Source organism: Artemia franciscana, unplaced genomic scaffold (genome assembly GCF_032884065.1).
Source record: "Artemia franciscana unplaced genomic scaffold, ASM3288406v1 PGA_scaffold_23, whole genome shotgun sequence".
Lineage (NCBI taxonomy): Eukaryota > Metazoa > Arthropoda > Branchiopoda > Anostraca > Artemiidae > Artemia > Artemia franciscana.
The window spans coordinates 2650377-2662560 of record NW_027062649.1 but is presented as its reverse complement, the minus strand read 5'-3'; the positions used below and the strand labels follow the sequence as shown (position 1 = coordinate 2662560).

Genomic DNA, 12184 nt, shown 5'->3' with positions numbered 1-12184 from the left:
GACTGTAAATTTTATTTTCATTTTCAATATTGTAATAAGCACAAAAGAAAATTTGTAATATAATTCGTTTTCAGTGAAGTGCCAATGACGCAGTAGGCTTTAGACTTTTACAGTTAGGGAAGGGGGCAGTATCCACACTCTTGTTTGTTGTAAAACTATATTTGTCTTGAACAGTCTTGGAAAGAACTAATAAAATTAAACTGAATATTTGATATATACTAATATATATTATGTTTATTTTCAATGTTGTAATACGTACAAAAGAAAATATTTGTAATATAATTTGTTTTAATAAAGTGCCAAACACGGAGTAGGCTTTAATTTTACATTTAGGGAAATGGGCAACAGGCAAACTCTTATTTGTAGTGGAAACTGTAGGTGTCTTGAACAATTTTGGAAAGAGCTAATACATTAAACAGAATACCTATGATTTTTGGAACACAACATCGTTTTAAGTTTTGTGGGGAGGAGGAGGAGGGGGATTGGGCAATGGGGAGAGGGCCAGCGGTCAGATCCCCTGAGTTTTGGAATAAAATATTGTTATTAAGTCTTTTTTGGGGAGGGGATAAGGCCATGGATGGAGGGCCAGGTGTCAGATCCCCTGGTTTTTGGAATCAAACATTATTAATAATTTTTTTTGGGAGGGGGGTCAAGCCATGGAAGACGGGGCGGGGTCAGATTCCGTCATTTTTAGAATAAATTATTTTTAATATTTTGGGAGGAGGGAGGGAGGGCCAGAGGTCAGCTCCCATGGTTTTTGAATAAAATATCGTGAGTCAGTTTTTTGTGCATGATCTTTGGTCTATTTTGGACAAATAGAGAAAAGAGGGTGGGGGGGGGGGCTAGTTGCCATCGGATCACTTTTTACTCTTAAAAAGGTAATTAGAACTTTCAATTTCTAATCATTTGAGTCACCTCCGAAGTTTATACGACCACCTCTTCCATTAAAACCTTATATGCCCCCGGATCCTCAGTTACAGCCCATTTCGTGGGCTCTGGGGGGGCTATGTTTATCCTGAAATTTTTGTGGCTTGGCTGTTGGACTTTTTCAAACAAACTGGTTATCTCAGAATTTTGATCGGATGCATTTGGAGAAAAGAGGATGTGTGTGTGTGTGAGAGGGGGGGGGGTAGATACCCTCTGATCACTTTTGACTCATAAAAAGTAACTAAAACTTTTAATTTTCAAGCAAATGAACCCCCTCTGAAGTTTATACGACTACTCCTTACATAAAAAATTTTATATGCCTCCATGGCATAACTTACAACACAAGCCCCTGGGCTCAAGGAGATTGTGTCCAGCCCGGAGTTTTTTTTTATTTCATCTTTGAACCATTTGGAACAAAATAGCTATCTCAAAATTTTTAATCAGGTGCATTTGGGGAAAAAGGGTCTTGGGGGTGGCCCTCCAATCACTTTTGACTCTTATAAAAGGCCCTATAACTTCCGGTTTCCAATCCAACGATCCCCCTCTGAAGTGTATACGATCATATCTTCCAGAAAACCATACATACCCCAAGGGTATAACTTACAACACTTTCCCCCGTGCCCTGGGGGGTTGTGTTGACCCTGGGATGCTTGTTATCTGATCTTTGAACTAGTTTTAACAAAATTGGTATATAAAAATTTTTACCCGAAAAATTTGGGGAAATAGGGCATGGGGGGGGGTAAGTTGCCCACCAATCACTTTTGACTCTTAAGAAGGGCACTATAACTTCTAGTTTCTATTCGAATGAAGCCCCTCCGAAGTTTATACGACCAACCCCCCATATGAAGTGCCTCTGGGGAAAAAATAATAAAACTAATAAATAACAATAACAAAAATAAAATTTGAGCCTAACTAAATAAATAATAAATAAATATAAATAATATAAAAATAAAATAGAATTGGAGCCTTACGGCCTTTACTATGGGCAACACTAAAGCCTTGCCTCTGATTATAGCTCCAAATAAATAAATAAATTTCCAAAAAAGAATTAATGATTGTATTTTAAGTTGGTCCAAAAATATTGTTAGCTCGTATATTCTACCCCTACTTAGCAATACGGGGCTCTGGGTGCCGCAGCAAGGCTGGGCGACAAGCTTGCTATTTGTCCCCGTAAAGAACACTCAGCAACTGAAACGTTGATTTAACGCCCTATGCACCAGCAACGGCTCAGGGGGATTTTTTACTTTTATTCGGATGGAAAAAATAGTTCTACAACTAAATAATATCAGAACTGGGCAAAGGCTTTCTACCCTTTGCTTTTCAAATTGCATTCCACAAATGGAATAAATTAATAGCATACTAATTAACTTTCTAAGCACCAAGGATATTTTTATTTATACAACTAGTCTAGACAACTAGTCTATAGTAGACAGAAAACAAGTATATCTACAACTAAATAATCTCAGAGGTGGGCAAAGGCTTTCTATCCTTAGCTTTTCAAATTGTATTCCATAAAAGGAATAAAATAATAGCATATTAATTAACTTTCTAAACACACATAACTCTTGGAAATGGTGGTTTCCAAAAAAAAGGGTAGGATAATTATTTCAGTTCCTGAGACCTATTGATGAATTACAGCAATAGTACCAAGCAGAGCGACCAATACAGCAATAATATTTCTTATTTATTAAGATAAGAATTATAAGAACATTTAAATTAATAAGAATATTATAATATAAATATATTCTTATAATAAGAATTCTTAGGAATTATTCTCTCAAGAATAAGAATGGGTACAATCTACCTACCGACAACAATGACATTGCTACCTACTTATAAGACTAATCAAGGTAAAACCTCGTACAATTTTAATAATTTTAAATTAGAAAGAAACAGCCCGAAATTCAGGTTCTTACCATATAAAATTTAAAATTTTCCATAAAAAATTTACCATAAAAATTAAAACCATACAAAATAACCATAAAAATTAAAACCATAAAAAATAACCATAAAAAATACTTACCGTAAAAAATTTAAAAATTTTCCAGTAAACTCCTTAAAAACACACAACAGCTGATAGCTGTTGTGTGTTGTGTATAAAAGACTTGCAGAGAAGATGAAGCCAGGTTCCACATCAACACACGCCTCGAACATTCTAGTCGTATCATAACTCATAGCTTTTAACTTTTAGCTTTTAAGTTAATTAACTCTTAGCTTTTAATTTTGAACGTATGTTTCAAAGTTAAGGGGAGGAAATTTTGCCATTTTTTCTATTCCTTCAACGGGAATGCCCAAAGTGTTTTCAAAACACTGAAAAAAAGGGAGCAGCGGGCTCCTAAGCCCGCTGCTCCCTCCAATAGGCACCACTGGATACAAGGCTGCATAACATTTTCTATAAATATTTTTTTTAGTATATATAATAAATATTTTCTTAAATATTTTAATTTTTTTCTTCGTTGAGCCTCTTCTTTACCTTAAATTAAACCTTAAAAACTTTTAATTTTTAAAATTCAGTGTGTTCTGGGCTTTCGAGACTAATGTTACAAAAATAGACCTTGCTTACTAAGCAAACAGCCGCAAATTCAGGTTCTTACCACATAAAAATTTTTGGGACTATTTTCCAGTAAACTCCTTAAAAACACACAACTGCTGATAGCTCAATAATAAAAGACTTGCACAGAAGTGGAAGCGAGGCTCCACATCAACACGTCTCTAACATAGTAGTCGTATCATAACACGGCGAAATCTATTGAGCCATTGGTCACACTCATGTCCAGAATATGATCATATCTGAAATGTGATTGTTTATCCTAGCTATGGATCAAATAAGTTAAAGGTAAACTAATCTTACCTGTCTAGAGTCATCAATTTCCCCGAAGATCCTATCTAGAATATTGACTAGATGATCAGCGTCCTCAAGGCTAAAAACCATGGGTGGTTTGAATTTTATCACGTTTTCGTTCGGACCATCAACACTAAGTAAAACTTTTTCTTGTTTTGCCCTATCAAAAGGAGAATATTCAAAAATTATTTTAAAACAAGTTTGTATTAGATCAACCACTTGAGAGTTAATGAAAAAATTAATAACATAATTAATTAGGGATAGCTTGGCAATAGAAATAGCCAAGGAAAAAAGATAACGAGAATGTAAAATATAGAATAGAAAAACATAAAACAAATGGCAACTATCAATCAAAAGCAAGAAAACTTCAAAAAAGTATAGTTACAAAATTACTTTTAGGGAGTTTAAGGAGTTCAATCGTATCGGCAAGTAATATCCTCCCATTCCTTACGGGGACGACCTGCTTTTCTGTTGGCTGACAAGCCAACCACAGAACGTGTCCTATCTTCTCAACCTTTCTCTCATTATAACCCTAAAAAGCAGAATTGAACCACATTTTTCGTACAGCTATAGTGTAACCCTGCAAGTTCAGCTAGAGTCAACCCAGCTCTAAATGGGTACCTGGAGAAATCTGGGGGGGAAACACGGGAAGCGTCGTATGATTTTCCCCCAACCACGCTTTTCACTCCCGGTCGAAGGCAGTGAATCAAGAAGTCGGTACCTGTGCAATATAGACCATTGATCAGCATGCGATTTTTTTTTTTTTTTTACTACTTGAGATACTATCCGAGATCTGTATCGAGAGGTCTGTCCGTCGGGCACCCAAAACAACGCGTAGGCAATTTACATATTAAAGTCTGTTTTGTTTTTATCAAACCAAAGGCTAATATAGTCGATAACTTTCTCATAGCTTTTCCTGACACTCTAATCCTCTTCTCGTTATACACAATTCGATATCGTTTTATTATAATTATAATATGAAAAAAACTTCGTTTTCTTAAAGAGTTAAAGAGGCTGCGTCCCAAAGTCGAACCTTAAAACGTACAGGAATTAGGAGAGGCAGTTAGGGGGCTGCCGCCCCCAAAACCCCCCGCTTTTAAAGACTCTTTTGTACAGGTTTTTTGTTGTGGGGGGCTGCCGCCCCCTACCCCCCCGCTCTTGGCTTCGGAAAGGCCCTCTTTTAATTAACAAAACAAAAAACCTGTACAAAAGAGTCTTTAAAAGCGGGGGGTTTGGGGGGCGGCAGCCCCCCAACTGCCTCTCCTAATTCCTGTACGTTTTAAGGTTCGACTTTGGGACGCAGTCTCTTTAACTCTTTAAGAAAACGAAGTTTTTTCATATTATTTCTGTACGTTTTTCTACAATCCATGGTGGATGTAATTTAATAATAGTTTTCCATGTTTATTTTCTCGCTTTCTGTATCAATAAATTCAAACTGACAAAATTATCTAATTTTGATAATTTTAATGGTTAGGCAGCTTAATTAAAAATTTAGCAGCTAGTGGTTTTTACCCACCCGCCTCCGGTTTATGGGCCCAGCGCGCTTCCGCTGCGCCAAGCTGCTGTTATGCTTGTTATCAAACAAGTTATTACAATATAAAATATCACTAACGGCTTCAATTAGGAAATCAATTTAAATGGTTCTTTTAACTTGCTTCCATCAAGCCTTACCCCCGCTTCAGTATAAATTCTTGTGAACATTCAAGTATGTAATTCTGATCACATGTTTCCATGTTTATTTTCTCCCTTTCTGTATCAATAAATTCAAACTGACAAAATTACCTAATTTTACAAATTTTAAAAAGTTAGCAGCTAGCGGTTTCGATCCACCGACTTCTGGGTTATGGGCCCAGCACGCTTCCGATGCGCCAAGCTGCTGTTAGTGTAAGAATTTTTCAAACAAGTGATGTTATTACAAGAGAAAATTTTACTTTCAATGGGGAAATGGGTTTTTCTAAGCTATAAAATCGGGGGGTTAAGATTTTCCGACGAAACTTTCCAGGGCAATTACTCGGAGAATTCCGCGTCGAATGAGTCTTCGTACACCCAGATCCGATGTCGGCTGTGACCTTTAGGCGTGTTGAAAAAAAGAACATGAACATTAAGTGGCTATGCGTGGTTTCTGGAAAACAGGGAAGGAGTTATCGGATCGAGCTGAAATTTCGCGGATAAGCTCCTGGGCCCTAGGGGACCTTAACTTGTGAATTTCAGCCCGATCGGATAACGTTAAAGGGGGGGTGGGGTTGTTGGGTCGAAACTTTCGGCCAGATTTTCCCCATGAAGGAAAAGTCGGAGGGGGATGAAATTTGGCAGGTTTCTTAGTTGGAGCTCGGGCTACGAAATACATCCCTCCCCATCCCTCTGCGACCACTGGAACCGAAGATCGCTTAACATTGTCGTGGTTCGCCTCTTTATAGAGGCACGAGTGTGCCTCCTTGATTTATTGAACAACCGTCTTCCAAGAAAATGACAGAGCACTACAGACAAAAAAGCAAAATATCACTGTACAACTATGGCAACGTAATTAGAGTTGACGATGTCGGCTCCAAGCACGTCTTGAAATCTTTTAGTTTTGTTTCTCCACAAGTTTAGCAACGGCTATTGGAAAATTTAATATGTGAACACTTTTGATGAGCTTTGAATTGCGTGTCCAAATTGGATATCTCAGAGGAAATTTGCGAAATGGAAGAAAGTGGAGCGAATTTTCAATTTATCAGCATTTGTAAGAATCTTCCAGAATGGTGCAATGCAGAGGATGTGGGGGAGAGCAACAGTGTTGCACAGCGTTGCAAGGTAACCGCGATTGGAACGAAGCTTAGCAGACTATGGAAACATATGAAGTTGATATGCAGCGTTTGATGCCTTCGGTTAGGAGATGACAAGTGTAAGAAATGGTATTTCCAATGAGAATTCCAAAATAAACAGGAATGGGAATCCCATTTCGGGGAATCCCAAACGGGAAAATAAAATGGGAATCCCATTTTCCAATGGGGATATCAAGGTAAAAGATTCGGTCAGACGTCATGATCTTTGAATTTATGAGGAAGTGCAATTTCATGAGGAAGTGAGCCTTTCCAATTAAAAAGTACTACGTCAAACTTGTCAGCATTATACTCAAGACGATATTTTAATTGTTCTGCTTGCAGTTTTTGGAAAGTTTAAGAAATTTTGTCCAAAGTTCGGCTGATGTTAAAAATGTCATCAGCAGAAGAGACTAAGGAAAAATTGAGACAAGAAAGAACATACGGCATCTAAACTCTTTAAACCTGTTTTATATCATGCCAGGTCGGAGGAGACCATGCTTTCAAGACCCTGTTTCAAACTCTCAAACCTAAAGGGACCTTGAATATATTCTCGCTGTTTATTTTAAATAAAGACGCAAAATAAATGCAAAGAACCTTGATTCAGGATCACTTCTAAAGCTTTAAAATGCTATGATACTGTTGGCTCATCTACTTGCCATATTTTTAAATGTACTGCTAGCGTTTGACATGGCCTTGTTCAAGCAATCCTCAGATTCTTTGTCTTCAAATCTATAGGACACTACTAATGCCATCTTAAAAAAAATCTTTTAAATCTCCTTTCACATTTGTGATGCTCGCAACGCTATACCAATATTAATCAATTCTTATCGACAACGATGGAAGAGTGACTTTCTGTAATTCCCGCAGTTCATCACGTATAACGCCTGACTCTTGGGTAGCAGTTCAGCTATACCCAATACGTGGTTTAGCTAGGTCTAATATATATGGTGGTAAGGCCGTATCCAGTGAGGGGGTCAGTGGTTTTGAACCCTTCCCTCCTGAAAAGCTTGTCCCACTCCTAAAAACATAACAAAAATGCATATAAACATTTTTTGATGAGTTTTTAAAACTTTTTTTGTACCCCTCTCATCCCAACAAAAATAGAAAGGGAACAACAAAAAATATTCTCTATATTAGAAAGGGAAGCCTAGTCTACCCAATTTAATAGGGTATTGACAAAGCATTCAACTATCAATACTATCAACTAGGCAAGTTAGATTACATTACTAGAGCCAACAGAGTTTTATATAAAATAAGCTCAGTAGACACATAATGTGAAAACCAACAAAAAATATAGGTATTGTTTTGCTTGCAGAAGATATATTTTAAGAAAAGCATGTGTTGAAAATTAATAGTAAGAGTGTAATGGCTTGAAAATCCAGGCTTAAAAAAATAGAAAAATTTCAAAAAGATGAATAATTGGATGTTATGTCAGTGCAATACATTTTACTCATAGTTGGTTTACTACTAAGAAAATATCAGATTATTTGAAACTGCAACAATTGACATCTTTGAAGCTGACATGTATTGGTGTTCCTTACAACTCAGGACTCTTCATTGTATTGGGGAAGGAATCTCGGCCCTAGCAATGAATTCCTTGTTTTAGCCAAAGAACTTATATTCAAGCAAATTAAGCTTGTCTTATTTTCCTACAAATTGTAGCAGATGAACACAATGGGTTCGGCGTACAAAAAGAAAAAAATAATTGGATCTTATCTCTCTGTGAGGCATTTATCAAATGGTTGGTTCATTAATAAAAGGAAAGTGAGACTGTTTGAAAATATTCTTCCAGACATGTTTGAAGCTCAGATTGCCAAAAATTTCAATTATAAAAATATATATTATAATGTAATATATATATATATATATGTGTAGTATAATATATATAATGTAGTATAATTTTATTTCCATGAGTTTATTCTGTTAATACTACTACAACTACTACTAATAATAACTCACTGCAGCACCAGGCCGCCTGAGGCCAACGCACGCTCCTCCTCCAACCTAATCTATTTAAAGCCTCCCTCTTTACACCCTCCCAGGAAGTTCCCATTTCCTTTAAATCTTTATTTATGACACCCTCCCAACCCAACCCATTCTGTTAATGCTTATATTCTACACATATATCTAAGTTCAAACCAACACATAGCAAGAACCACCATTGTTCAGCGGCGTCAATTCACGAAAATTTAGAGGGAGGAATACATTTTTCAAAATCTACGGGGAGGGGGCAGTTTATTTTTTGGGTCAATTTTTTCAATGAACATACCAAACATGGCACTATGAAACGAAAATACCTCTAAAAAGGTGCTTTCAGGATCAAGGGGGGGGGGACATATCCCACTGCTTCCCCCTAGATTCTTTATTCTCGATTTTATTGGAAAAGTAGCTACACCCTAACAATTACGTCATTATTGTAGATTGGCTACAGTGGAATATTTTTTGTTTGTATATTCCTTGTGCTTTACTCTTATCCACTTCCTTACTTTTACCCCTATCGCATCAACCTTTCCTCAAAATCAATTTTATTGGCGAGGGCTTCCCCCCCCCCCCCCGTTCCTAATGCACAGCCTACAAAATTACAATTTGCAACAAGCGTCTTAATATGTTCTATCCATGCGGGAAACTAAAATAAAATTATCAGAACCCCAAAATCGTCTATAAGCGTTTTCTTTGTACGATATTCATTCGACATGCATTTTAAAAATCTTAAAATCATTAGACCAGAAGGAAGACTTCTTGTACACAGTATCATTGACATCATTGCAATTCATAAAGAGGACTCTACTGATCTAGGAATCTAGGACTCTCTGATCGCTTCACTGACTCTACTAATTGATTTAGCACAGGCAATAACTCTACGTAGTAAAAAAAAAAAAAAAAAAAAAAAAAAAAAAAAAAAAAAAAAAAAAAAAAAAAAAAAAAAAAAAAAAAAAATACAATCTAACCTACCTGGAATGGGGTGTGAATTTTCAGAAAAAGTAATTGTGAATACTGAGCAACAATCTGGACTGACAAGGATATGTAATTTCGGGAGATACAAATGACCCTGCTTTTTTAAAATCTGATTGGATTGCGGTTAAAAGTCACTAGCCAACTAAAACAATGGAAGCATATTGAGATATAAGCTTTTTTTTAAGTATTCCATCTGTTAATCTTTGGCGTAAAATAGAGAATTAATTCTAAGTTTTCGAATTAATTTTAAGTTCAAAATTTTATTTTTGCCTGAAAACAATTAACAGTAGGATATATATAACATTAAAATATTTTGTCACATCTTGTGACAAAAATAAATTTTCTATCCAAAAGGGACAAAAAGTGAAAAAAAGGGACTCCTCACGCTGGGGATGTCACAAATAAGGTCTAAGACTACAATGGCTAGAAACAAAATCGTAGAGAATAAATGAATAAATACATTTAAAAAAAAAATCAAATGAGGGAATTTTCAGCTTTTGAAAACGGATTAAAAGTTTTTCATATTTTGAAAACTGGCTGAAAATTTTTTATCTTTTGAAAACTGAAAGCTTTTCATCTTAATTGACTTTTTCTTTTGTGACTCTCCATTTAATGGATTTAGTCATCTACCGTAGTACAGGGTCCGAATACATTAAAACTGTTAACAATACTCATCTACAGTACTCATACTCATCTACAGTTCACAGCTATTTTTCATACCATCATAGAAAAAAAATACCGCCACCGAGATTTTTTTTTAATTTCTATATGAAAATGTTAAGAAAATATACAGTTTGGTGACTCACCCTTCTAATATGATACAAAAGTTGAACTTTCAAAATTCACTAGTGGCTGGAAGCACATAGAATAAAAAATTGACCAGAACAGAGGGTTTTTTTATCTCTTTAAAAAACTTCGACATTTTAATGAGTTCCCTTCTTTTTTAATTTTACATAGAGCCTATTTTGATTTTGGAGATCCCCTCTCCCCCAACAAAAAAGCTGTGCTTCAGTAAAACTGCTGTAAATCTACAACTACTGTTTCAATTACGAAGTTAAAAACTGACAATTTTATCATAAATAACTACTAGTATATAAATAATAGAAATTATACATGGTACCGACAACGCAAATAAATAAATGTCATACAGGCCATAATGCGAATTTTTTTCTTGTCAATGGTGTATATGTCATGTCAAATAATGACATTATATATAAAATAATACCATATAGATAACAGCATTAATTTTATCCAAGAATAAATAACTGGCGGGAAATTCATAGTACTAATACATATCCTCAAACTCACCTTGTAATAGCGTGTTTAGCTTCGGCCGTTGCTGGTTCTTTTGTGCTTCTATCTTTGACTAATTCGATTCCAATAAACATTCCCACACCCCTGACATCACCAATTAATTGATACTTAGTCATCAAGATTGTAAATCTGCTGAGTAAATAATTCCCAACTTTGGTGGCGTTTTCTCTTAAATTCTCTGTCTCGATCACATCTATAACAGCATTGGCTATGGCACAGGAAACAGGGTTGCCACCATACTATAAGATTTAAAATGTGGCTAAATTTGAAGTACTGCAAGTGTGTGACAAGGTCCATATCCGTAATAGAAACAATTCACGGGCTAATCAAACCTAATCCACAAACCAGACAGTAAAAAATAAGAAAAAGCAAAAAAAAAACATTATACTATTTTCATTTTTAATAGATGAATGAGATATGGAAAACGTCCATTATCATTATATCTATATATATCTATATCTATATCTATATATATATATATATATATATATATATACACTTTATATATATACTTTATATATATATATATATATATATATATATATATATATATATATATATATATATATATATATATATATATATATATATATATATATATATATACTTTTTCGACAATCTTCTTAAATAAGGAGTGTTCATTAGTGCATTTGACAATAGACTTGGCTAAATTGCCTTCTTTTTTTCTTTCTTCTCTGTTCGATGGCAATTTTTTTTTTAAATAGGGAAGAGGTAATTTAATCCTTTAATTTCAAATACGAGCATGCAAAGCCTAATCTTAAGAAAACAAAATTAAAACAAACAAGAATCTAAAGCGATAGCTCTTCCTCTTCAGTCCAACCATTCCCGAAATATTACTAACTCAAGCCTTCCTAAAAATGAAAGATTTGTAAATCTGTTTTTCCCCTCTTTCACTCTCTACTTTTCTTTTTGATTTTTCGCCATTCTACATCAGATTTACTGTTTTTGGTTTGTCTCTGGGTTTTCGAATCTATCGGTCCTCTTCCAAACCAAAAGGAAGTTCAAATTGAGCCGCGGGATTACTTGAAGTTCCGAAAACTACCTCCTTCCACCGAAAGCATAGTTGAACAAATTCCGTAGAAAGGGACAAGAGTGGGAAAATTCAATTATATCTTTAAGTGTCCTGCAAAATTAACAGTAGCACTTTTGAGCACAACAAACTCAGCAAGTAGACAAGTTCCGAGTGTCTTAGTTGCTGATTGAGGATCAAAAATTTCATAAAAACACTTTTGACTACAATATCCTAAGGTAGTTGATAAATTCCAAGTGTTCTACTTGCTGACTGAGTACCAAAAAATAAATAAAAGCAAATTTGATTACA

The 12184-nt window shown here is 35.2% G+C and overlaps 1 protein-coding gene across 1 annotated transcript in view; it reads right to left on the bottom strand.

The window, feature by feature from the left end:
• LOC136041435 (ethanolamine-phosphate phospho-lyase-like) overlaps positions 1 to 12184 on the bottom strand; it is a 64517-nt gene that overhangs the window by 1536 nt on the left and 50797 nt on the right. The window contains exons 8-9 of the mRNA XM_065726104.1: positions 10837 to 11081; positions 3779 to 3929 (exon numbers count right to left, since the gene is read on the bottom strand). Coding sequence (XP_065582176.1) covers positions 3779 to 3929; positions 10837 to 11081 — 396 coding nt within the window. The remainder of the gene's footprint in view (positions 1 to 3778; positions 3930 to 10836; positions 11082 to 12184) is intronic.